Source organism: Poecilia mexicana, unplaced genomic scaffold (assembly GCF_051168715.1).
Source record: "Poecilia mexicana isolate PSO_F unplaced genomic scaffold, ASM5116871v1 scaffold_5, whole genome shotgun sequence".
Classification (NCBI taxonomy): Eukaryota; Metazoa; Chordata; class Actinopteri; order Cyprinodontiformes; family Poeciliidae; genus Poecilia; species Poecilia mexicana.
In genome coordinates, this window is record NW_028263374.1 from 23,474,062 (window position 1) to 23,501,867 (window position 27,806).

Below are 27,806 nucleotides of genomic sequence, written 5' to 3' on the forward strand. Positions count from 1 at the left end.
AGCACTGAAAAAAGGAAACAGATGATAATGTTTGTTATCTCATGATTTTCTTTGGTTAGCAAATGGTGGAAAAATTCACTAAATAATAGCATAACTGCTTAATTAAGCAACAAAATAAAATAATGTTTATCTGAATCAGCAACATGTGCTTTTGACTTTGGAAGTTAATCCTACTTTAAAATGGTTTATTCTGAGTGTTTCCACTCTGGTCCACATGTTTAAAGATGAAATCATCCTTTATGTTAGCAATTCAAAAAGTCCAAACTCTAATCTGGGTCTGCAGCAAGTCAGAGTCACTCCAGACTCTGTTCCCACATTATTTTTAGGGCATAATCAGCCGAGATTCAACCTACAGCTCTGACTGAAACATAAAGACTTTACAGAATGGTGCTATAAGAGTTGCTATAGGTAGAGCTGCAAGATCTTACTTTATGAAGACAAATGAACAACTGTATGCAAAAGTTTTGTTCATAAACAATTTAACTAAAACCCCAACAATTAATTAACAAGGCACATGAATTAAATTATGGAAGACAAGCTAAAAATTGACCTATGACCTCAGCAACAATAATAACAATAACAAAGTTTTCATTTTATTATAAAATATTTTTTTAACACAAATGTGTTTTATGCCAGGTATATTTTTAAGAGAACATTTGTCTTAGTGAGAAATCAATTTTAAGAAATTGTGCTTATTTCTCAGTCTATATTTCTGCTGTTAAAAATTTTCAATTTGGTTTCCTACCTTTGTCTTGTAAAAAAGTTTATTTAGTAAAACTTAGATTTAATTAAAATTTTCTCTTACACTTTTAATTTAGCCTATTTATTTATTTGCTGTTTCTTAACTTATGTGTGAAAGGAAAGGAACTGAATTTGTTGAGACACAAAGTAATAAAGCTCGTCACATTTAAATAAAATTATTTTAAAATTAGGTTGTGCTTTACTGACAATAAATAGAGGAGCAAAATGTAGTCATGAAGTGGCATTTCTTTTGTTGCAAGTTTTAAGCAAATTTAATAAGAGACATGTGAATATATTTTCATTAAAACATGTTGCGCTACATGCAAGTCATATGTTTTTGTAAGAAATAATAAACCAAGAACTTCAGACTTTTTATATAATTTAAAAGACTTGTCAAGAAGTGTGACAAAATGAAATTACTTGAAACAGCAGAAATGTATTATAAAAAACATTTAATAGGGAATAGATAGTTTGTTTCACTTGCTGAGAGAAGAATAGTTAATGAAAGCTTCTCAATTTACATGTATTTAACCCGCACAGTTATTAAAAAAAGCTTAAGCGGTTGGTCTTTTCAACATTTCATTATATGGTAGTACAATATTAACTGATACAGGAAACTCAAAGGTTATTCACATTAACATCTTACTGTCAAAGAAAAATAAATATGCATGAAAAAAATGAATTAGATATGATTTGATACACTTTTCTATCAATGCAACATAAAGGCAGCAACTGTATGCCAAACAAGGGCCTTGTCACCATGGCAACGATGGGTGAGTCATCTTAGCAAATTTATGACACTGCATTTATTGAATGATTCTGGATGTATACTGAAAAGCATTCTCATATTTACGTTAAAGTACAGACCCAAGACACTTTTCCTCTGAGGTAAAACATTCTAATGCTCACCAACATGACACAAGCAGCGTTCGGAAACAATCCAACTGCACAGCCAGATTTAAGAGAAGAAAGCACCAACTCACATGTGTGATGGAGGGATGATAGGTCCACTAGTTCTGTTTCTCAGTTTCCTCCCCTGCCCTCGTTTTCTGTGGTTTGGGCTGGCAACCAGCAGTCCAAACCGGCAGACAACAGGAAAATCACAGCCTATCAAACGATTTTAGATCTGTTCACATTCTACAGCAGCAACACTAACACTCTCTCTCCCTCTCTTTCTCTCTGCTTGTGTTTCAGCCTCTACCAATGCCTTATTCTTCCTCTCTCTCTTCCTCTGACCTGCTCCCAGTCTCCATCTTTCTGTCCCCCCCCCCCCAGTCTCTTTGTGCCACCCACCCACGGGCCAGTCTGCAGCTCCAACCTCCACTTTTTCAATGTTCAAGAGAGCAGGAAGCTGAGAAAAGACATAGAGAGGTGTTTTCTCTAAAGGTAGTGATATACAGAACACCTGATGATGAAGAAATTTGACAGCAACAGAGTTTACCATCCTCAGGCTGTTGCCCATGGAGAGACTTTCAAATGAAATGTGTGATATTTGAGCGTTCATAAAAGATAGAAAGCAGCAAGTGAGAGATGGGGGAATAGACAGACAAAGTGTTAGCAGCGCTATGAGGCTATGTTTACACGAGACCGCAGTCTGGACGCTGCTTGTATATTCAGACGTTGATTTGGGAAAAGTTCCACATTTAGAAGAGACCACAAAGACACCTTGAATCCATTGTAGCTGTCATGTCAGGCCACTATATAGAGCTGTGATCTAAGAATGCACTTCTGACTCTTAGCTTCCACTTTGCCAGCTTCCCACTCATTTAGAAAATAGTAACCCATTTGTGCTGAATTAAGTGCTTGTGTAACACATATTTTCCATATTAGAAGTTAAGCTAAACTGTGCAGGTTAAGCAGCACACACTTCAATCCTATCTGTCTTTGTTTTTGTTGCTATGCGTAGAAAAAACTTAAACACCCCCCCCCCAAAAATAAAATAAAATAAAATAAAATTATACATCACACATATATATGAGAATTGTTAAATTAGAGCACAAGAAATGTTTCCTGTAGGTGATGATTTTTAAATTGTTTGCCTTCTGTGGAGGAAATTGAACAGTGAACCACAATCATGTAATTTTGGGACCACAATGTATTTTCCACTTCAAAGTGTCTGTTCACTTCTGGAAAGTGAACAAAGTACTGCATTACAACCAAATTCTCATCTCATCAAACATAACAGGCACATAGTATACACAGATGAACAAGAAAAGTGAGCTAAAATCCAAAATCCCAGGAACTGTTTAAGTATCATGTTTGTTTTATTACAGAAAAATGTCAGTCAAAGTCTATAAGCCAAATGTCTGACAGCTGAGCGTGAGAGAGAACAGATCAGACAGCTCTCTGCTGTCTACTGCAAACACAAACTAACACCAACATCAGAGCCCGACAGACAGGGTATATTAAAAGTCGTCTCATAAATCAATCAAACTTTATCATTTCAAAGGAGACGACTCTCACATTACGACTGTGTTTTTGGAATATATGAATAAAGAAAATATACTTTTGACATTATTAGAGACAGCAAATAATTTTAATATTGTACTAAACTATCTTAATAGAATGTATAAATATAAAATTTCCACTTCTAATTTTAGCTGGAGACATTTATCAAAACAGACATTTCAAGACTGCAAGTCAAAAAGTTTCTCACTTCTTTGACAAATTCAACTTATTTCTCACTTGACCTTTTTCATTGTGCTGACCAAAAGGTTTCAAAGGGGTAATTCCCTCCACAAATTTCCATCTTTATTGCAAATATCTTGGCTCTGCAGAAAAAGAACAGAGATATTTAGACATTTTTATAGTTCTAGATGTTTTCTGACATGTGTAGATTTGTAGGAATTAATATCTAATAAACATTATAGCTACCAGGGCATCACTGTGATCACAAAGTTGGAATACAAATGACTCCAAGTCTTTCTTGTTTATCATATCTCATTCTCCTGTCATATTTAATTTTTGTTTCTAAAGAAACAAGAAGCAAGATCACCGTGTGATCATTTCGTTATGGTCACAAGCACGTGTAGTATTATATTGGTAGATATTGATAATGGGCCATAACAGCAATATCGGATATCTTTATCAGCCTAAATTTTCACACTGGTGCATCCCTGAAAATATGCCTACAAACAAAAGCACAAAAGGAAAAACTATCTCCTCCTCCTTTCTCTTCGTTCACTCCTTGTTCTGTGCTTCTAGAATTCATCAAGGAATTTGAAGAACTTCAGATAAGAAATCTAAAACCTTTCCTACTTCACCTTGTGTCTTTATCTGTTTGCTATACAGCCCTGTTCATCCCATCTTTTCTTCTTTTCTTTTGTAATTGCGGGATACTGTAAATATGTTGCTTCCACAACACATGGAGATCCAAGGGAGTAAAAGGAGTTGACAATTTTTACTAAAGTTGTTGTTTTCTGGCTTTCTTTGGCTTTAAGTCAGCTCAAATTCTCACTTTACCACACACATATGTGTCACCTAATGTGCAAAAGAAAGTCTGGATTTTTCTTGCGAGCCAGGCTGCAAATCTATACAGACATATTTTCACAAGCTGTTTATGAACCGCTCAGATTTATGCAAATTTTACGATAAACATTACAGACAATGGCGTTCAAATTGACTGTATTATTCTAGAATTAGAGTTGCAAATACAAGTAGTACCTCATCTGCATGCACAGGTTTCCCAGCATGACAAGTGGATTCCAAGAATTACACAGAATTACACATGGATAGTGTAATTCCACTGAAAAAGTGCAATGTGTAACATTATGGGTTGCTAGGCCCCTTTTCTCCTCCTTTTCTCTGGAGCATTACTGTAATGTAGCAGCGTTCAGCTGCACTTCCCTCCAGGGCTTTTCACCTTTTAATGGGTTGCTGCAGTTTGCTCTCTTGGGAAAATGTGAAATAGCTACGACATAAGAAGCTTAGTGCTTGGCCTCACAAACAAAACATGTTTTCTTTTTTTCCCCAAAGTCACACAACACTTTCAAAGTAACGTGTTTCTGGAGAGTTTTGTGTGGATGTTGTGTACAGTCAGTCATGCATTCAGCTCTCACAGTTGTTTGATAATTACACACCTTTACTGTGTCAGTAAGGCAGTATGGCAATATCCCCAGACCACGTGCTTTTTGTCGGATTAGTCTTGATGCAATGATTTGATGTAGCACTTAATTGGGTTCCCAACATGAGCCAATTAATTTATTAACCAATTTTTAAACTATTTTCCTACCATGTTTGTATCTTTTCCTGCATTTTTGACAACCTGTCTTTTTCTTAAACACAATACTACAGCCAACAGTTGAATTAGTTTATTATACCCTGATTTGAAAATACTATTTTACTGTGTTTCATGTAAAAATTCAGAATAACATTTGACTAGGTGAACTTTGCAACCTGTACAACAAACTTCTGGCACTTTTCTGAAATATTGGACTCAAGAATGTTTTTTTTTTCTTGTAAAGTAAAAAAACAAAAAAAAAATACTGGTTTCTCTACAATCTGCCTCCTCCTCTTCTGTCACACCTCCTTTCTTTCGTCTCAGCTTCTGAACACACAGTCATCAACATAATCTTGTCTGCTCATTTCACTGCAAAGAAATGTCTCTTTCTGCATTTATCCCAGTCTCCACATCTCTCTTTTATTGTTCAGTTGTCAGTGTTACCCCACCTCCCTCTTTCTTTAGCCTGCCTACACACATACAGGACAACGCAAGTCATTCTAACTACTTTGACAACAGAATAAGAGGCGACAGATGGAAAAAAATGTAAAGAATGAGACAAACTATGTCAGAGAAGCAAGGGAGAGACAGGCCATTACTATTCGGGAACATTAAATAAAGTATTACAGAAGGGAACTATGTTGGCAGAAACTAAGGTGAGCAGAAACACTAAACCGTACCTCACACATTTCTATTGCTGTGCAAAGAGTAAATATTTTGCATAAATTTGTTTAGATTCTCTTTCTCCAACTATTTATTTTCCTTTTTATTTATATATAATTGACTACATTTCTCTTAGTTATTCCTTTTCTAACACACACTATCAGTTCAGGGTGGCAGCATATATACAACAAACAGAGAGTATAAGATAAATTGTGGGTAAATTTAACAAGAAAATACCGTAAATGATAAAAGTGCCACCACACTAAGACTCCACTAAAGGATGCATTTCTGTGCTGCTGTGTGAGTTTCTGTGTTTCACTTAAGCCAGCGCAGTTATTACTGATATCTACTTACTGAGAACTCAGCATACTATTGTGGATCTGCAGGATAGTTCAGTAACCAGTGTCTGCTGCCTGACACTGAGGGCAGATAAGTGAAAGCATCCTTACATGTGTTAACACCATACAGAGACCCCCTGGGGCCCCAACACAGCTCTGACTTGTTGAAACAGGGACACCAGATAAGAAGTTAGCAGTGTATCCCCAAAGGCGTGAACGATTACAGGTCATGTATCAGTGGGTAACATTTGATTTTTGTGAAGATTCTTGACTGAAAACGAAGGTTATTTGGAGGTTAAACCAACTATTCACAAAGTTTACACCTGAACAATGTTTGATTTCAGACCTTGGAGGAGGTTAATGCCATAAGGGAACACCTGCATCAAGAAGGGAAGGCACATGGATTGTAATCTGGTTTACCATGGCTGTATGTGTCGTTAATTTCTGAGTGTTAGTCTCGTCTCCGGTGGTTAACATCGCTTTCTCATTAAGACCACACAAACATGAATTATGTATCCAGGCTAACACTCTCTATTGCTTCACACTTAAACTGTTGGCTCACATATTCACATATTATTAGACACCAAAAAGCCCAGAGAGGCTAGTACCTTCAAAGTTATTATCTGGAATTAAGATTTTTCTAGATCATCTCTTGAATTAAACAAGATGGAACAATATATAGGAATTTTAGACAATCAAAGACAGAATTATTTTTATTTCATCAAATTTGAGGTGAGCAATTAAAAATTATTTTCTCTATTGCCTACATACAGTCGTGATAAGAGGTGATGATCATACAATGATGCCAAATGCAACATGAAACTCAAACAACAGAAGCACTTTGGGCAAGACATGCTGTCCTGCAAATATTAAAATTTTATGTTTTCCATCAGTAAAAATGTTTTTCTTTTCTAAATTAGAACAATGGACTAAGTGTTATTATACTGGACTAAGTGTTATTATAGGGTGAAAATAAATGTTTCACCCTAGCATTTTTGTTATACAATTTTTCGAATTCTTTCTGAAAATAGTGATTATTTACACTGCTTTAAAAAAACAAATGATCTGAAATCATGCAAAAACAAAACAAAAATAAAAACACGTTAATCAGTGATTTGCAATGGCTAACTGAAACTTACACTCTTCTCTCTCTTTCTTTACACATTATTATTACACATTATTATTATTATTATTATTATTATTATTATTATTATTATTATTATTATTATTATTATTATTATTATATCATTATTCACAATGATATTGTGAATAATATCATTATTCATCATTATTCACAATATATGACTTAGTTCTGGTTAGTTCATGTCACATTCTATGCAAAGGTTGCATTTACCAACTCTCAGACGTTTCAAGAAGAACATATTTTCTCTACTATAGAATGCATGGGAGTCTGATTGTTATACTAAATGGAGAGAGGAATGAGATTATTCAGGAGGACACTTATGAGTTCTTGCAAATTAGCATCTCCTAAAATTTAGAAATTAAGAAGTACAGTTTTCACTCTTAGTGTCCTGTTTACACAACTGTCCCTCAAGCTGTGTGGAGCTTCAATTGCTCTGTTGTGCTATGATTATAAGTAAAGGTTATATGGGGAAAAAATGGTCTGCTTTCCATGGAACTGCCATTTAAACATTTGTGAATTGTTACTATAAAAAAGAAGAATATTTAAAAATCAAAACATTTAAAAGAATAACAGAGCAGGAGAGCTCACTAAATTGTTATTTTTGATGACTTACCATCTCCTGCTTCCCCACATCTTCACTTACATCTCATGGTTCAAATAAAGGTCGGTCTTTGATTTTATGACCACTTTGATTTTAAGGTGAACTATGCAGCTGTAATGTTTATGGCTACAATTCTGTTACAGTGTGACCAAACAAATATCTGCAAAAATATCCAACTTCGTGCTACAGCTGGCCTGGTTGGCATAGTGTTCAAACATAATCTGGATAAATGTTTTTCACACACTTCCACATTTCACAACCCACATATCAGCCACGTTGTCATGGCTATAACCTGCTTTAAAAAACCTTTTTAGTGTGTTTATACTATCCCATTATGAGAACCTTCTCAGTGAAACAAAATTTGTTTTTACCAGCAATTTTGTTCGTTTTATCTGCCTAAAAACACACTAATGCACCACATTACTAAAGCATTCAGTCCCCATCATTCAGTTCCTTCAGGTTATTTTTGTATTTATGTCCTTGTTATTAATCCACATTGTATTTATACTTAAATCATGAAATGCTCTTGGTGCTGGATTTATAGTGCCATTAATGGGACATTAAAAATGAGCTATGTAAAACTGGAAATAGCAAATATGTCAAATGGGCCCTGACAGTAAAATTCCTGTCTTTCATCTCTTCAACTCTGGCAAGGAGGAAAGACAAAAGTCTGTTAATTTTGAATAAAAGCACAGTGTGACAGAACTGGCAGGACATAAGGAGGATGAGTGATGAAACCAGCCCACCGAATAGATAAAGGGAGGAACAGTGACAAATTTAGATTTCATGAAGCCATCAATCACAGAAATGCTCCTTTATCCATTTAGCTGCAGATTTATTTCTACTCAAATCATTAAAGTAAAATTTTATGTAAAAGAAGCAAAGGAAGAAGACTTGGTAGTAATCTGAATTGCAGGAGGTATAAAGTTACCTTATAAAGTTACCTTTCTGGCTACCGCCTGAGGACATAAATATACTCCACAAGACGATAAAAATGGAAATAATAAACATCCTGTGTAAATATTAAACATTTCACATCCATAGAATATCAATTTTCCTATTGTTCTATAAATCAGACATTATAAAAAAGGGAACTAAGCTTTACTACAAGTAAACACAAATCCTGCATAAAATGATAGGTTCATAAATGTGGACTTCATCTTGAACCAACAAGGATAATCTGTAATCCATCTTGCTTTGGGCCAGATGTTTAGTTATGAAAGATTGAGGAGCACGGGGTGATTTTTAGTCCCCATATCTGTCCCATGCTTCCTCTTTTCAAAAGATTACTTTCCACAGATTTGACCTTAAACATCTTCTATTGGAGCTATAAAAAAAGACGTCCATAAGTTTGACTTAAAAATGAGAATTAATCTTGACAACTCTTTGCAAAAATTATACATTTTCTATTTTTTGAATACTGAATGGGTGTTGGTTGACTTTACATCACAGTATTGATAATAGAAATGTATCTGATGTTCAGCACATCATATTGTCTACAGCTGAACGTAGGTCACAATTGCAGCTCTTCAGTAACTTGGTCTGAAATAATGCTTAATCACCAACAAATGGCAAACAGGCTAAGTCTTCTAGACAGATCTAAAAATAGTTATAAATAAAAAAGTTATTTAAAAATATAACTTTTTTACAGCTTACTAAGTATAAATTGATAAACCAAACATCAAATCAATAATTTGTGTTGCTACCCTTTGTTTTCAAACCAGCATAGAATCTGATAAAAACATGCTGTTGTAGGATTAGTGTTTAATCAACCAATTATACATAACAGTTGCTAGAGATCATTGTTTCATATATAGGTCAAAACATATTCATTAACTGAAACAGAAACAGCTCTGAGGGAGGCTGAAAACTAAGAATGCAGCTACTGAACTGCTACCAAGGTGCAATAGTGTTGATTGTTTCATATCATGGTCATTCACCAAACTAAACACAGCATTAGTTTGATCTTGTTGATCATAAAATCAACAAGACTGATTTTATGATCCTCCTTTTGTTCTTTTGAAGAAATACAAATAAACAGGAAACAGTGAGGATTGTAGACAGAGCGGTTGGCCAAGGAAACCTTAGTGCAGAAGATTAAAGACAGATTTCCCTTTAAAACTTAAAAATGTCCTGCAGCACCGTAAACTCGGAATTAACAGAATTGCAGTGTTACTGTGATCTGCTGTTCTGTGAGGTTCAACCAGAAATTTTATAGAAGAGTTGCAGCCACAGTGCTGCAGGCGTGGCTCTGACAGTTACTGGTACGCACACAGAAGGTTTGTCTGTCCTTTCCTAGACTGTACATGGACTGGGTGGCTGCACATAAACTGCCCCCTATGCAATTAATAAAGTTGTTTTGATCTGACCTGACATCTCCAACATGAAAGCAAGGCAGAGCGACTCAACTTTGAACAAAATCATAGGAATTCGGCCGCAAAAAATAGACATCAGTTCCTCCAGCAGTCAAAATTCTGATTAATTTGGTTTTGGCAAAGGCCTGCTTGTTACTGGGCTTGGAAGCATTTCAATAACAGTGAAGCACCATAGAGGTTCATTGCAAATTTCAGGCTGCATTTCTGCAAACAGAGTTGAGAATTCAATCAGAAATCAATATAATGCTAACATACAAAAACCAAAAGGTACAAAGTCATAACCAATCCCTGCAATATAACAAAAACAATGTTTTAAATTGAAAAATTAGGTTCACCATCAAACTGAACAACTGCTGTTGGTGCTAGGGAAAACATTTTCAGTGCAGTAGCGGCAGGAACAGCTCCGTCTTTTCACAATGCTCAAGACAAAACTATTGTCAGGTTTCTCAAGTGGCATTATGTGCACACAGCATGAAGCATCAGTCTGAATCTGCACAGTGGTTAGCTATTTGTCTTTGTCTGACTTGCATCAGTACAGTTGATTTCCCCACAAAGAATCAGCATCAACATTTTTTCTTCATGCTGTAAGGCAGGCAAGACCGAAATGTTTGTATGTTCTCGACAAAACTCCTTTGGCTTTAATTGAAACAAACAACACAGAAAAGAAATATGTAACTTCAGATACTAACAAAAAGATACTAAAAAACACAAAGCAGAACAATTCCTAAACAAATGTTAAATTTGGGGCTACAGTCCTGTGGGTGTCATTTAACTGCTTTTTTGTATATGTCTGGTGTATATGAGACCCATTATCTGCTGTACATAGTTTGCTGCTTACCACATAGAGTTGCTTCCATAGTAAAGCCCATTCCTGAAGAGTTAACGTCACCTCAGTAACAATTGGATCTTCCAGAGGCACCACAGTCTCATGAGGTCTGCACCGAGATGACACAAACAAAACAAACACACATTTTAGTAACAGCCAATTATTTCAACAGTAAACAAATAAGAGACAGATCTTTTGATGGGTTACTTTATTTTGATGTATTATATATATATATATATATATATATATATATATATATATATATATATATATATATATAAACATGACGCACATACTATCCACATACATTCTATGCATATATTCACAAATATGTATACAGTTCAGGCAAAAAGTTAGACAATTCATATTTCTATATTGCAAACTGTACTTATACATAAACAGGAACATCTTGATTTATTGTATCATAATAAATTATTTTTTACTGTAATTTAAAGTGAAAGTTGAGGGAACATAAAGGCAATGAAATGTGATTACATATTCTGCACTTAGACTATACAGATGGCAGCAAAGGATGATTATTGTTATCATTCAGGGTTGATCTAAAATATCAGCAGTGGAGAGGTAGGATGAAGATGATGTAATGCAAATAAGCCATGATAACTATTCCAAAAAAAGTAGAGCTGGAGTTGAAGTCAAGGACACTTTACCAAAGAGCAGATAGGACAGAGTTCACAGAAATAAGCTTGAAAGGGGAAGAGTCACAGAGTTATGAACAGGTCAATAGTATACTAAACAAAAATAGTAAATAAAAATGTACTGAAAAACAAATGTTGTAAGTTTATTATGCACAGTTTCAAGCAGAAATTTTAAACCGAGCATATTGTATATTAATTTACTTCTAGTGATTCGGGTGGACTGGTGGGTGAAAAAATAAAATGTTTCAACCATAAAAAAATCTATTTAAACCAGAGGAAGAAATGTGAAGTATTGTTTTTGTGAAGGAAACATTGGACAAAGAATCGGAGAGATGCCTCATCCAACAGGTGTCCTTACAAGGTTTTTATGGATTTTTTGTTTTTTACCCATTTATGGTTGTAAAACGATTTTTATATTTGTTTGTTTGTGACTGACTGAGTGCAACAAAGTGCCCAGAGATCATCGCGTATGTTTTGTGAAGTTGACTTTTACAAGTTGAAAAAACAGGTTCAATTAAATTTGGGAGTCTTTTTCTGACTGGATGACCCAAAGTTTAGTGTTAAATGTCTTAATAAAAATAAGAAAAATATATTGAGCTGCTGCTCTTAAATGGTGTGGGTGGAAGATTAAAACCTTCAGAAAGTTTGAAGAAATATTCACATGAAATACTGGGATGTGGAGTATTTTTTTTTCCTAAATAACCTTTAAGGAACTTAAACAGTAAAAGCTTAAGTAAAATAAATAATCAGAGAAAGAAAAAACCTCGCTTCACCTATGAACATAAAATGATTCACATTTTATATTTTATTTTATGGTTTTATTTTCATTGCTTCTTTGAAAACTATGTTTGCCCAGAGGGTGAGATTGTTGGTTAAAACTGAAAGCTGACTCACAGTTTCAGGCTGGAAGTCAGAAATAATAAAGCGCCCTACTATTTATTTACCCTGCCATGGATGCCATGTTTTTTTTCTCTTGCATCCTCATTCTTTTCACCATGTATTCCCATTTCTCAGCCAGCTCACTCTTCTTCTGTTTCATAACTGATAAATTAATAGGAGCAATGTACCAGATTTGCTGATCTCCCAGCAGAACAGCAGATGATAACTGCCTGCTGAGTTCACCCACATCAGTTGTGTTTCAGGGTTTTTTCTCCTATTCTATTCCTTATATTTTTCCTTCATTTCCCTTTTTCCTCATTCACTTCATGTTGCTCTTGTTTAAGTTTCTTTAGTTTTAACTTTTTACTCTAATATCTTTGCCACGATTTCTGTTGTTTTGTTGGCATGAACGATGAAGCTGCTGTGGATCAACACCTTTATCTCTGAAGCATCTCTTTAAACACCTTCAGTGTTGCACAGAATTTGGAGAGGTAAGTTATTGTCATTTGGTTTATTCATTTTAAATAAGTCCAGTTATAGTTTTCTTTTACTTGTTTTTTTTTAGCATTCACCCTGAACTTATACCCAACTCTTCTGAAGTGTAAAATTTAACAAGAAAAATAACATCTTCTGAATAAATCATTGTAAAAACTATACAACACTGTTTTGTGGCTGAGTTAGGTCTAAGGATGGATCACCCTTATGTTGTGGCACAGCCATCTCTAAACAGATCATAATACCCCTGTTAGTCCCATTTCTGTTAGCTCAAGCTTTTTATGCTCTCTTCTTCCTTTTCACATTTCATCTTCCACTTTCTCCTGTCAACACTCTTGTCCAATAATTACTTTAGAGTTTATTTTTACTTTTTGCCTTTGACTCCTTGATTCTAGTTAATTTTTATTCTCTTTTTTTCTGTAAATGTTCATTCATATTTCCTCTGATCAAGCATCGTTGCACATCTCACTTCTGATCCACCATTTCCATCCTCCGTTAGTCTCAAGCCATCTTTGTCCCAGCTGGCTCTTCTTATGTGTTGCCCCTCTGTTGTCTCCAATCCAAATATTTAGCAATCTCATATTTACTTTCTGTGTCTCTTCTTCAACCTCTTTAGATATTAGAAGTGTTGTTGGCCATTTTCCTTTATTATTTGCCTCAAAATGTTTAAAACACACAGCTGCTCTTCCAACTTTGAAAGCATTCAACCCTTTGACCGCTAACAACCCCTAGTCATTGATCAATCTTTTACTTTCATAAACACTAAATGCATCTCATAATGACTTTGTTTTATTTATACATTCCAAGATGATATTCATGATTTATCATCTTGACTGCACGGTGGTGTAGTAGGTAGCACCGTGTTGAAACAAGAAGGTTCTGGGTTTGAATCTGGAGTCTTTCATGTTCTCACTGACTTCCTCCCACAGTCTAAAAACATTGCTGCAAGGTAACTGATCTTTGTAAATTGCCATTGGGTGTGTGTTGTTTGTCCTGTGTGTCTCTGCTTTACAGTGTGATGGACTGGAGGCCTGACAAGGGTGTACCCCACCTCTCATCCAGTGACAACCATGTTTAGTCATTAGCCCCTCTGCAAAGATTAGTGGGCAAATGTATGGACGGATACATCATCACGGTGCTTTTTGGAGAATTAAATCACAGACATAAATATAATTTATCCACATTTTCCTCAAATTTAGACTCATTCGTCTTTCTTTATGGTCCATATAGAGCATGAGCCAAAAAAAAAAAAATCTGGACGGACATCTAAATTTGATTTGCAGTGTAAATAACTGTAAGCTTTTCACATGCAACAACTCACATTTTCCTGCTACTGAAGGTTCCTGACAGGCCAAGCACACTCTGAGTCCCACCTCCAGCTATGACAGCAGAAGTGAAACCTCCTTCTGTCCAAATACTGTTCTCCGGATTCAAAAAGTCCTCCAGGCCATTTTTAAGAACAGCTTCTATTTTATTTCACAGATTGTCTCCAATAAAAACTAGTGTAACATTTATCCACTGGCCTTCACCTGACCCTTCAAACTAAAACGTCCTCCCCATATGGCCGTTTACACATTACTCATGTTGTGAGAATGGTCAGAGCAAGATTCAGCTTAGATTCAAGAGTCAACTCAGATATCATCTGCTCTATATGGTTTTATTAGATTTTTCACTTTCTATGGTAACAGAAAAAAATGGTTAGCATAGGAGTATTTTAATTTGTATCAATGTCCCAATGTAGTATTTATTTAAGCCCTATTCTTTGATGATGTTCCTCTAAAAGACAGAAAGGACTGTAGCCTGATTCATAGAGAAAGTGACATTTTGCAAACTTCGAAATAAGTACAAAATAAGATAAATTGTATGTTTAAGAAATTATTTTGGTACTAACTAAGCTAAAGGTTTGATCTGATTTAACTTCAGATAGTGAGAAAAAATGTGTTTGTGTCTTTTTATTCAGTGTATTAGTACTACACTAATCTCCCAACCTATCAAACTATCTAACTTCAAAAATACTAGAGCAAATTTTATAAAGCAGCACGGCACAGTCAAACTGACAGAGCAGGTCCAACAGGTGGTGTGAAGCAGAGAGCTGCGACTGAAACGCAGGAGGTCTCCTTCCCCCCAAACAGTGGGGAGCGTTGAAGAAGATGGTCGGACAGCAAGCAGCAGAGGAAATGCTGCCCTTTAACACGGTTGGCTCACCTTGGCTGTGATTTTTATGTTGAGGCAGCGGGAGCTGTTGTCTGCTGCCTCAGACTGATTTCTGACTTCAAGGAGTAATCAGTAATCATGTTATATTTTCGAGGTACCTTTGGCATTACTGATCTTTTCAAAGCTGCATTATTTGGAGGTGTGTTGCACTACTTAAGGCATTATGCTTTTTTAAAACAATCTTACAACGTCTGTAAAAATATACTCGTAATGAAACCTGCCTCTAAAGTAATTATAACGTGGAACAATTTATGTGGTTGTTGAGTATCCATTTCTCATACACCTCAGTTGTCTTCAATTTCATATGCTGGAAGGTCTTTTTTATTATTTCTCATTATTTCCCTCCCTCCCATCATTGCATGTTAGCTGCTCCCAGCTAAAGTGTGAAAGCAGCATCAGAATGAATGTGGCTGTTGTCTAATCAGTTTTCCTCCTCGAGGTGAATTCAGAGGACACGAAAGTCCTTAGAGACGGCCATTAGGAAATAATTTTCATATAATGGAACTATAGAGACCAAGCCAAGATTACTCAGTGCAAGTTAAAAAAGAAAAAAAGAAACACCATTGGGACAGTCAATTATGAAGTACTTTTCACTAAAAATGTTCATATTTGGTGGATGGGCTACATTCCCAGCTTCTAAAATTTAGAAAGTACTCTGCAACTCTCAGTATTCCTCAGCTCTTATTTACTCTGGAGGGAAGTTTGAAAGAGGAAGCAAAGGATTCCTTATTTCCACTTAATTTGCTATCCATGTCTTTAATTATGTAAAAAACGATCTCATGTAAATTAGCATTGATTATACCACTGGCTAATAAGATTTGTTTTTCTTAAACAAGCTTTTGCAGTCATTATGCAAATGTATTAAAAGATGCCACGTTTACCATTAAAAAGTTCTTTGTTCTATTCAGGAAAAGTGTCTTTAAGCAATTCATCCAGAGACAAAAAAAATACCGAATAACATTTTAAATGTCTTACAGAACAACACACACTGTAGACACAAGTGAGTTAGTTCCGCATTTTTTTGCATAATCACATCAGTGCTGCTGTGAGTTAAAGATGTTATTATTCAGTTCGGTGCAAAAGTGTTTTGTACTTTCTTTGCTAAGATTATCCACTATGGAAAAGGAAACAGGGGGTGTCTGACTAAAACATCTAAAACAAAAGTATTTGACGCTAACAAGAAATTTAATGAGGTTATTTCCTTCTGCGCTCTGATCTTACCATGGTGTAAGGCTGAATCATGTGGAGAGAAAAAGGAACTAAAACAGAGTAACATCCACATTTTATTAGCAGACTGAATAATTAGGCCAACCTTTATCAGTGTTATTGTGGTAAAAATATTCACAATGTTCACTGAGGGGGTTATAAATAAGACGTTCAAGGGCTAGATTTTTATTAAGCACTAGGTTTGAAGGCCAGCTTTTGATTTGCAGCAGTCTAATTATTATAGTCCGTTTAATTTATTAAAAATTTTTATTGACAAGATCTATGCTTTCTACCTTGCTTCTTTATTTAGCTCCAGTTTCTGATGAAACTACTTCTGAGTCACAGTAAATTAATTTTTAATATTAATAAAATGTTTAAAACTAAAATACATTCTAAAGGTAATTTAATTTAAAATATTTTTTAAAAGTTGTAAGAACTTTAGGAGACAAACAGAGAACATAATAAACAACCAGATGGGTTAGTTTACAGCAGGGGTCCCCAAGCTGTGGCCTGCGGGCCGGATCCGGCCCGCCATGTCGTTTGGTCTGGCCCCCTGAACATTGCTGGATCTGGCCTGCCTCCTCATACCAGAGAGCATTCAGTGTTTTTTTTTTTCATATATTGTATTTTCTGGTTTATATGTGGATTTTTCTTCAACCACCAGGGGGCTTGAGCAGATGTGAAACTAACTTTCCCTCAATGGAATATATACTAGTCAGTCCCAGTCACCGTTTCACTCACGGTTTTTTTCCATTTGCATTCTGGGCAAAAATCTATCTAAAAGCGCGAATGTGTCGTCGCCGTCTCCCCCCCCACCCCCTCCCCGGTCGACAGTTTCAAAGACAGAACAGCGCCCCCCCCGCCGATAAAAATTTCCTAAGGTTTCTTTCTCCAAAAACCTAAGACCAGCCCCCGTCCAGAGAAAGGAACAGCTATGTGGCCCTCGCAGGAAAAAGTTTGGGGACCCCTGGTTTACAGTTACATGATGATACTGACGTTAGGCTCAAAAACTGCAAAACAATTTCAGCAGTTCATAAACTTCATGAACAGTTTTGTTCCAGTTAAAAAGCAGCTTTATCATTAGGACTTTGGGGGGAAACTGATTCCCCCAAAGTCAATGTCAGTGTCTGTTTTATAGTTCAACTAAACTATGGCGTTCTCTGATGAACTTTGACTCTGAAAATCTTGAGATGTTTTCAGTTACTTTACAAAATTCCTAGGACAGATTATTCAATTCAGATTTACAGTTATCACAAATGTGATAATCTACTTTCAGTCAAATTATCACAAGCATTTCAATAATTACAATCTTACTGTTAGAGATCCAAGTGTGTATTCTGTAATAAAATTATATAAATTTAGTCACTAGCCAATGGCCTTCCCAGGGATCTGTATTAGGTTACCTAGTGTTTTTTTTTCTCTTTTGTACAAAGCACATTTAGTTCTGAATAACAAATAAAAATAATCCATAATAGATTTCTTCTGAAAAAAATAAATAAGCTTCACAGTGGTAGTTGATTTGCCCCACACTTAGAACAAGCAAAATATGTGTCTAAATCAGTAAAAAATAAAATAAAATAAAAAAAATAAACACAAAGAGGCAACACAAATGCAACAACTTAAAGACAGAAAGCTCCAGTCTCCCATATTTCTGAACTCACCCTCTGTTGGTAACAATGGCTTTCTTCAAGTGAATGTAGCTGGCAGGAAAAACTCCCTGTGAAACAGAAAAACACTGCATAAGTAGAAGAAGTTAGAGCTAAACTACAATCAGCTTTTTGAAGACTTGCATACAATCATATTCAGCAAACCATCCCATTTACATATAGTAACCAGCACATTTTTAATCAAGCCTGAGGTGTTGTTCTATCTTATAATAATATGACAGATTTGCAGGAAATGCATTCAGCAGAGTTTTTTATACTAGATTTTTCACAGTCTTCCACTTATGCTGACAGAACAAGCTTAAAACATCCAGAGAAAAGACAACCTGCCATGTATATCACGGCTATACAACGTGGAACATCTTAGAGGAGCACTGGTAAATTATTCATAAGAGACACTGAAAGTTAAAATAGAAGCTTCAAACATACAGACCGTGTGTTTAGTTTCTTTTAAAATACCAGCAGTGCTTTCTGCAAACTTGATTTTCCTAAATCTTGATCTCTCACATAAAAGTGGAATTTTTGTTTATGATGTTTGCACTCTTGTGAGCAAAGTAATAGACAAATTCAGTAATATTTCACTGCACTGGTTTATAATTCCCATTAAACAAAAAAAAGTTGAACTAACTCATTTCTAAACTTAATAATAAAGCAAAGAATAATTTTCCACTGTCTTTTGTTACAACCCAAAAACTGAGCATGGCAAAATTAAGCTGAAAAATAGACTCATACATTTTTTAAAGTGTTTGAAGTAGAGCTGCAGGGCTCTTCATGGTCCCTTAAATTTATCAGAAGTTTTTCATAAATGTTTTAGACAGTTTTCTGTAAAATTTAGAGAAAATCCATGATGATATGAACAGAAAAAGCTAGACGAGGAGTGATGAAAGTGACCCAGATTACAATGTGTCTAGAGCAGATTCAGATAGTATCATACCAAGTTTCTGGAAATGCTGTTTTAATAAAAAAAAAAAAAAATGCTTATTTCAAGCTGCTACACCTACTCAAAATAAAAAAAACTTATCTGAAATTAGCATCCACGCTAAACAGATCAATCAGATCAAATCAGGTGTTGGGAAATTGTTCTCTGATTTGCTCAAATGAAGTCAGTCTGACAGGAAGACCCAACATCCCATATTAGTGGCTTTGGAACAGAAACCATTCCCTTATGATTCTGGGTTGTTGTTTTTTTTTTTTTTTCATGAAAAATTATATTAAAACCAATAATGTAATCACCTACTTCCCGGGTTTAACCCAGAAAAAGATATTACATTAAACAGTGTGCTATTCAAATAGTTTTGAGTCTGCCGCTCTCTGACAACCTTCTTTTAAAAAGGGTATACTATAATTTAACTAATTAGAAATTTTGTAATATAATAGCATATCAAACGTATCTGGGTACCACTTTCATAAAGGATGATTGTGACTGCAGGGCGAAAACTGGCTGCAGGAGGAGAAGCTGACATCTTGTTAGGGAAGGCTTCAGACTTCACGTTTCACACTGAAAGACACATTGTTTTATGAGGGAGTTTTTGTTTTTAAGCAATTTGAAGGGACAGCGACACATTGTCATCAAGCCTAACACTGAATAACATTTCAGCAACATCTCTTCTCTTATAAACAAAGTGATTTTTGCTCATGTGTCAAATTACTTCTGTCTGTCTGTCTACCTGTCTTTTGACTTTTTATTCATACAATAAAAACACAAGTGCCCAACTCTGTTGATGACACAAACGTGTTCAGCTTTTCTTTGAAAACTGAAACAACAGAACTAAACTTATCCTAAACACACAAACAGGAGAATGAACACACGTGTGTCTTCAAGACCTTTAAGTAAGATCTGTTGAGAGCTGAAGGCGTTCTGAATGCACTGACCTGTAAACTACCACCTACTGTCACAGCTAACTAGGCAGAGACAAGAACAAGATGTCATGTATGTATGTGTGCATGAGAGGTCGTGTTGTGCTATTCCTAATTTAGCTGATGGTGTCAAAACACCAAGCCAGTCAGAAAAGGTCAACCCGATACAGAGAGAAAATGAACAGAGAAAAATACAAGAGAGGGTAAAAAAGAACCATAATAAAGTATAGAGAGAAGAACAGCAGAAGTAAAAGAGGAACTTAGAAAATAAATGACAAATCAGGCTGCAGTGAAAATGTCATCCTCCCACAAATAATCCTGTCTCCCTCTGGACTCTTAGCTGCAAATACCTTATTGTCACCTTGTGTTGACCTGTTTTAAGTGCCTTTTAGAGGCCAAGGATTATTAGTCTGAAATATGCCACATATCATATAATGTCTTACAAAAAGAAAGAAAGCACATAAACACAAAAGTAGAGGCAGATACACATTTTAAACCACTTAATGGCTGATTTCATATCCAATTGACAAAAAAATTATTACTTTTGTTTTTGCTGTCAGTCAGATGTTAAATTGCATAGAAATTACACATTTGAATATTCCACCTACCATTAGTGTAAACGTAGGTATCCATTAGTGTAAACGTAGGTATGATGTGAACTTAAGGAAGGATACAGACTGGTCAGTCTTAGTATGTTAATATGCTGCTACTGCTTGAACAATACTTTGAGTCAAACTATATAGTTTTTGAAGAACCGTTGCATTTTTTATTATTACAGTATTTCAAAAACAGTTAAATACTGTAATGATTACATTACTGTACTGTAAAGGTCCATTGTTGCAAAGACCCATGAGCTCAAGGCACCTTTCTTGCAATATGAAATCAGTGTTTCAAATTGAATTTTAACATATATTTTTGAACGAGTCTTGATGTTCATCCTGCAGTGTTCCCAGGAAGAAGCCAGGCATGAGTTTAAAAATATGCAGAAAGAGCTTTTTTCATACTGTACAGGGTATGCTGATAGATTTCCTTCAATCCTAAAAGTGAGAAGAGAGTGAAATACTGAGAATACTTTTCCAGCTAAGAGAAAGGATACCAAAACCAGACTAAAATTATATAAAAAGGCATAAAGTGAAGAACATGAGAGAATTAGGACTGTTTGGTAATAAAAAGTAAGCTTTTAATGTCGCTGGTTTGTTGAAAGCAATCATGATGTCATGAGGGGTCAGTAGAGCAGTTAATCATCAAGCACTCTGTTCATATCGAAGCTGAAAAAAAAAACTGTTACTTCATGTTAGTGTCCAAATGTCAACATTATCTAATCTCTTCAGTTTGTAAAATATTTGTCCTGGTTGATCATACATCGATCCAGCCTGTTCTTATTCACTTTAAAAACAGATTATTTGCTACAGTCATTATTATCACCTTTTGTTTGATTAAACAGATCTGCCCCCCTCCTTAACGGTTCAGGACAGTAATTGCCCTCTATTGTTTCACTGTCGTCACACCTGCCGATATGTTTGGGATAATCTGCATTTCATTGTACTCAATTCATCTCTAAATCAAACTGAAAGCAGCCACAGCTGTGCTTCACCCTTACTTTTGACTTCCTGATTTGTCCCTCTCTTGTCCCAGAGGAGGCAATCTCCACTAACCATAACACATCCCTTCTTTTTCTTCCATTATGAGCTCTTCTGTTTTTTTACAGCTCTACTCATTGTTTCAAGTGAGAATTGTGTAGCTTCCCTCTACAGCTTCATGCAGCATCAGAATAAAATCTGGGATGTCATTTAGCATGGCGCTTTTGGATGACAAAATAACTTTGATATTACATCACGACCACCAGTCTTAAGCTTCAGCTAATACAAAACTAATTGGAAACACAGAGAAAAACAAAGAAAAGAGAGAGATAAATTTAAACACAGAGAAAAACAAAGAAAAAAGAGAGATAAATTTAAACACAGAGAAAAACAAAGAAAAAAGAGAGATAAATTTACTCAGGATTATATGTAGCTGAATTTGACAGATATATGTGTGTTTTAGCTTAAATGTTTCTATAATTGCATCGGCTTTGTAAGCCCCTGTTAACCCAGGGTTGGATGGAGCAAGAGTGTTCAGAAACTTAACAAAAAACATACAGAAACAAGTTCTTTTTAAGTATGTTTAATTCAAATTGTTATATGACCTTAGGTATATATGGTTGTACAATAAATCTTAAAGCAGGCTGCCCTTTCTATGGCCTCTGTGCTGAGGCTAATCCAAACACTGATGAAACTCAACATGGAAAGTTCTCTGCAGTGCAGAGGATTAGGGATGACTCAGAATAGGAAGGCATTTCTTCAGGGAGACACAGCGATTCGCTTTAACTAGCACGCCCATTGTAAAGAAAACAGGTGATAAAGATGGAACTAATAGGATTGGGCTGATGCCTTTATTCTGAGGAAAAGGGGTAACAAAACAGACAAACTCAATCGCATTAAGGCACACAATCACACCATACAACAACAGGATGAAAGCATAAGAATGCATAATGTAGCATGCATATTTCTGCACGTAAGCAAGCATTGTAATTCACAAAACATCCATAGAAAAGATGTTTTGTTGAAATAAATGTATCCAAATTGGGATCATGTCACGTTGAGGCTCATCACAACAGAGGAATAAGACCTGCAAGCTTCTTAGCCAGTATTTATGCTTCTCTCTCACAGCCTCATTTCTCCAGACGTTGTTTCTGGAGTGTGAAATAAACCTGTACATTAAAAACAAACCGAGTGCTTCCTATTGTGCTCCTTTTGAATTCTTCCTAGCATTGTAGCAGCCTTTCCAATTATCTTCTAAATCAGTGCAAGGACATCGCTAGTCTGTGAAATCTCCAGTCCAAAAGGTCGTCTTCCACTCTTGAATGTATATTAATCAGTTGTGATGACAGTGTATGTTGAGTTATTGAATAAAAGCAAACTACACTCTTCAGTAATAAGCCACATTATTTTGTTGTTTTATACTACAGTTCCAGCTAACTGTTGATGCAGATTTTCAAAGCTGCAAATCTCACATTAGTGCTGCTGTTTGTCTGGTGAGGGCAGTTAATTCTCAATTTATCAATCATAAAGCCTTCTAAGCCAAAATGACTTTCTATCCAAATTGATCTGTGACTCATCATGCACTGTCTTACATAATGTGGTGTTGAAGAGGTCGTTTCTGAGACCAGGATACTGATACTGTCGCTGATCTCATGTGTTTCAGAAGGCCAGAGGTCAGTAATGCTGCATCATGAGAAACAGAACTGCAACTGTGCATTAACCTCATCTGTTCAGCATGCAGCTGTTCAGACACACCTCACATCTGGCACGTTTCCATAAGAGACTAAAATCACATGAAATGTTTCCTCGGTGAAGCTGCAAATGACGTTCAGAAAGAGTTGTGGTTTACTTTTGGTGTTTATCTTCCGCCTCCTCTTTCTCTACTAGGAGGATTTTATAAGCATGAGTTTTCCCCCATCACAGATGATGACTTAGTTCAATGACTCATTTGCTTTATCATAAGGAATATTATGTTTCTATGTATTGTATTTGTGTTGATATTTAGTATTTTTCCACCTCAATTTAGACAATCGGCAAAATGCTTTAGAAATGTTTGTTTTTGTGTTTAGTTCTTTAAGGCTTCAGCAGCTCTTAGAAGAAATATAAATTACAGTTGCTATGGTGATGCTACAATGACCCACCAATGCTGAATAGTTTTCTCTACTGCAATGTTCAGAATTTCTGATGTTTGATTAGCATGAAAAAACGTTAGCTTAAACATTTTTTCACCTATGATCCTTCCTTAATGGACTCCCATTGCCCTTGCTGTAATTAACTGCAGGGCATGCAGCCCATGTTGTTGCAGCTGAACTAAGACTTTCAATCAGTAAGGTGTCACATTCTTAATTCTTGTTTTACTAAATGGCTAAACAGAGTTTAATATACATTAAAGCAGTTTTAGGTCTTTAATTAACCTCTATGTACAACTGTTTTTGAAGGGCACTGCACTGCTACCCCACCTGCAATGATGTTCCTGCATTGTCAAAGGAAGACGCCAATCTCACTGTGCTGATTTCTGATCACTTCGGGTTATTTCTGTAACAGAGGACTTTTACTTTACAGGTTTACCTGTTAAGTTAAAGTTTACCTGCTAGTTAAAGCCAGTTACCTGGCTTGTAACAGGTAATGCTAAATAAAACATTCAGATCCAATAATAAATCTAAAATGTTTCTAATTATTTTTTTCTGCAATGTCACATTTTTATGAAAGACTAAGCTTGCAGTGATGGTTGCTGCATTTTCAAAAGTTATTTGAGTAAAATAATTTTATATTCAATATAAGTATTCAATAATATTCATGAAAAACAAATTAAACCACTCTTCATCTAGCAAAATTTAAAAAAAAATTATTGATTTAATTTTCTGCCAAGAGGATCAAGGTCTGCAAAGAAACTGGGCTACAGAGGCGTCATCATGTATTAAAGTTCTTTATAAACTTAAAAGTAATCAGGTTCGTCAACCTTCTCACAACAAATACAGAGAACAAAAAAAAAAGTTTGTAGCTAAGAAAAAAAAAAACAAATTTTTCTTGATAAAAGAAAGGTGTTTGGCAAAAGGAGAGTCTGTCTTACCTTGACGTTCGGCTTCCTTGTTGAGAATCCTCTGTACCATCCTTGAAGAAAAGAAAATAATCAGTGACAGGTAAAAACACAGAATCAAAATGATTATGTCAACAGTTCGACAAGTTTTATTAAATCAACTTTGAAAAAGTTACTTGAGTTTATTTCTGAAGAAATAATTGTGATATCAGAAGGTAAAAGAAAATAAATAAGCTACCACTAAAGCAAACACCATTTAGGACAGATATTATTAAAAAAATACCAATAACCAAATTCACCAAAATGTGAGATAATTCCATTACTTTTTCTATAATAAGATAATTCTGTTAGTTTTTCTATAACTAAATTATATCTACTTATAAGAAAACGGTAAAATAATAATAATAATAATTAAATAAAACGATCAAGCTTATATGTGCATAAAATGACTCTGAAGTAAAATGCAAAATTATACTTGTTTTTCTGCAAAACCATTTAAAGACTCAGTCCATATTCACAATGCAACTGTAAGCAGATATTTTAGTAAAAATAGCATGTTTGATATGCAACATCATTCATTTTTTATGCCAAGACTTTAAGTGTTGAGAGTTAACTGAAATGTATGAAGCAAGAAATATTCTATATCACAAAAATAAAGACATATAACTCAAATAAATAAATTTGAATATTATTTTCTTTCAAAGAACCCCTTTACGCATTAGACTGACATCAAGTCAATATGAGTAATGTATGTAGGATTTTTTTTTTTCTGTAGGCAAAATGCATGATTAGCATTGATTTAGAATCCTGCGGTCTAAAAGAGAAACCATCAGTTTTACATTATGTGATGAAATAAAAAGTTGTAGAAAGAAAACTTAAGTCACTGACCTGAGGTGTGTGAGTGTCTGTGTGTGCATGTTTGAAAAGATTGGAGTGAAAAGTTGATGGCCTAGTTGATGTGAGTTTACACTGGACGCTATGAGCTCATGAATGTGGATGACAAACTCTGATAAAGACACTGATGGACATGAAGCCCCGGAGCTGGAGACAGATTCAGTCCATTGCTCTTTACCCTGTGTGGGTGGCTATGTGCATACGTTACTAGATTCTCTATCTTTATGGGGACCAATATGCAAACATGAATGGACAAAACTAAATCTGTCAAACATGGATAAGAAAACTGTAAACAGTATTTGTTTAGTGTTTAACAAGACCAATTCTTAATTAATGTCACATCTTCTCCAAACTAAAAGCATATGCAGTGACTTGCATTTTGCAAATAATCTGAAATGTACATCACGCATTTCATCTCAAGACCTACTTTGTCAGATATCCTTAAATTAGATCTAATATAACCAGCTTCCTTCAGAAGTCAAGAACTAACTTTAAGAACTGATGTTTGATGATGCTTTTCATTCATTTTGACTGTTCCAAGATGTAAAAAAGTGGAGAGACATGCCCCAACCATCTGAATTACAGATGTATTGAAGCAATAGATGGATTTATACTGCATTAGAGTTTGATTGGCCCCAAAATATGTAGCTCAGGCTATAGATTTATAGGTGGAGCTCACACTCAGTTGTAGAAATGGGAAAAAAACAATAAATAATGTATGATTCTTCAGAATTATGTATAACATAATGTTGGTCTATCACATAAAATCCCTGTTTTTGTGACAAAATGTGGAAAACCACAAAGAAAAATACTTTTGCAAGGCTTTGTACCATTTACTATGTTAAACCAGAGTAGGACTTTTCAAGAGTCTTGGGAAACTAAATCTGGATATTCTGGTAAATGAGGAGAATTTACATAAAGTTTATAAATATTTATGATGGTCTTCCATCATAAATATTTACTTAGTGAAAAATGTGCATCACTTTTGGGTTTTTCCTACTTAAGTACAGCAATTCGACAGAACAATAGAACTCGTTAACAGAAAACTACTACCCTGAGACACCTTAAGTTATATTTCTCAGTTATGAGTCACTCGGCCTACAGACACTAAAATGTTGAGTCGGGATCTTTCACAGCTCAGCCTAGCTGTTTGCAGGCTAGAGTGAGAATCAGATTAGTGACAGGCAAAACTGGGTCGGTTTCAAGTTCTCATCGCTGATGGACCTCCTTCTCCAGCCAGTCTGAGAGTACACCAGTCTTTCCACATGGAGAAACATCCATCAGATGCCTCAGCAGAGTACGAAGCTGTCATCAAAGTGGACTCAAGTTGAAATAAAACCTTGACAGCTGAAAATTACTCATATCCTGGGAGTTAGTATTTCAAGGAAGAGCCCACAGACAGACATCATCCTCTCAGGCAGAAGAGGCGTCATTTGTCTCCATTCAAGTGGAAATGAAAATGATTGTGTCTGCAGCTATTGAAAATTTTGAAGGTGAGTGATTACTCTTTGTCACAGTAAGGAGAAAGAGACAATTATTTATCTCAGAATTATGCATTTTACATCTCTGAGCGTATTAGAATACCAACTATGTACTTTAAAATGTTAAACAAGAAGGCAAAACTCAAAAGTTATAAAGATTTGTAACATGTCAAATAACTAGATAGGACTGTGACAAGATCTCGTTTTAGATTTTGTAGGACGTGTTTTAAGACTGTTTAGAAAGAGATGAACATCTAGGGACATTTTTATGTCCAGTTATAAAATAGTAGCTCTTGAAAATGATTCAGTGATGCCATAAATCTGAGTATTTGACAGGATTCTTCACATTAACTTTCATCTTATCATCTCTCAAAATTATGAGTTTAATTTCTCCGCGGCTCTTCATAATCTGATTTGAATATGGAGATGAAAGTTTAATTGGACGGCTAATTAATAACCAATCAAGACGCATTTATCACCAGCGCTAAGATGTCTGTGTTACTCCCAGGCCTCTCATCTATATGATAATCAGAGAGAGTAGTTGAAGCTGCAGTGTCAGGGTCCATTTCTAATGGTTTTAATGGCTAAAAACAAAATCTCTGCCAGGCGCTATTATGTTATCAGAGTATCATAAATCTTTTGAAGTAGAGGTCGTGGAGCAGGTGTTTGTGTGGTGAATCCATGCATACAAGTATGAAACACACTCTTACCCTGATGAAGAATAATCATTTTTCCTCCTGTAACCCAACGGATCACCCCGTAGTTATTAGAATAATCATTTTGAACTATTATGAACATAATCCACAATAATAATCATGATAAATCATTTTCAAAGTGGGGCAGCTCTCACGGGGCCTCTTCTGTGGTATTAACAAAAAGACTTAGCTCATAATGGGGGCTGCATTACACAACTGATTTCCATCAGGCAATCAAATC

General features: G+C 35.3%; 1 protein-coding gene across 1 annotated transcript in view; it reads right to left on the reverse strand.

Moving 5' to 3' along the window:
• Positions 1-27,806, reverse strand: part of LOC148159715 (dedicator of cytokinesis protein 3-like) — a 41,779-nt gene that overhangs the window by 5,355 nt on the left and 8,618 nt on the right. Inside the window, exons 3-5 of the mRNA XM_088005992.1 lie at positions 24,529-24,569; positions 18,019-18,074; positions 10,904-11,016 (exon numbers count right to left, since the gene is read on the reverse strand). Coding sequence (XP_087862118.1) covers positions 10,904-11,016; positions 18,019-18,074; positions 24,529-24,569 — 210 coding nt within the window. The remainder of the gene's footprint in view (positions 1-10,903; positions 11,017-18,018; positions 18,075-24,528; positions 24,570-27,806) is intronic.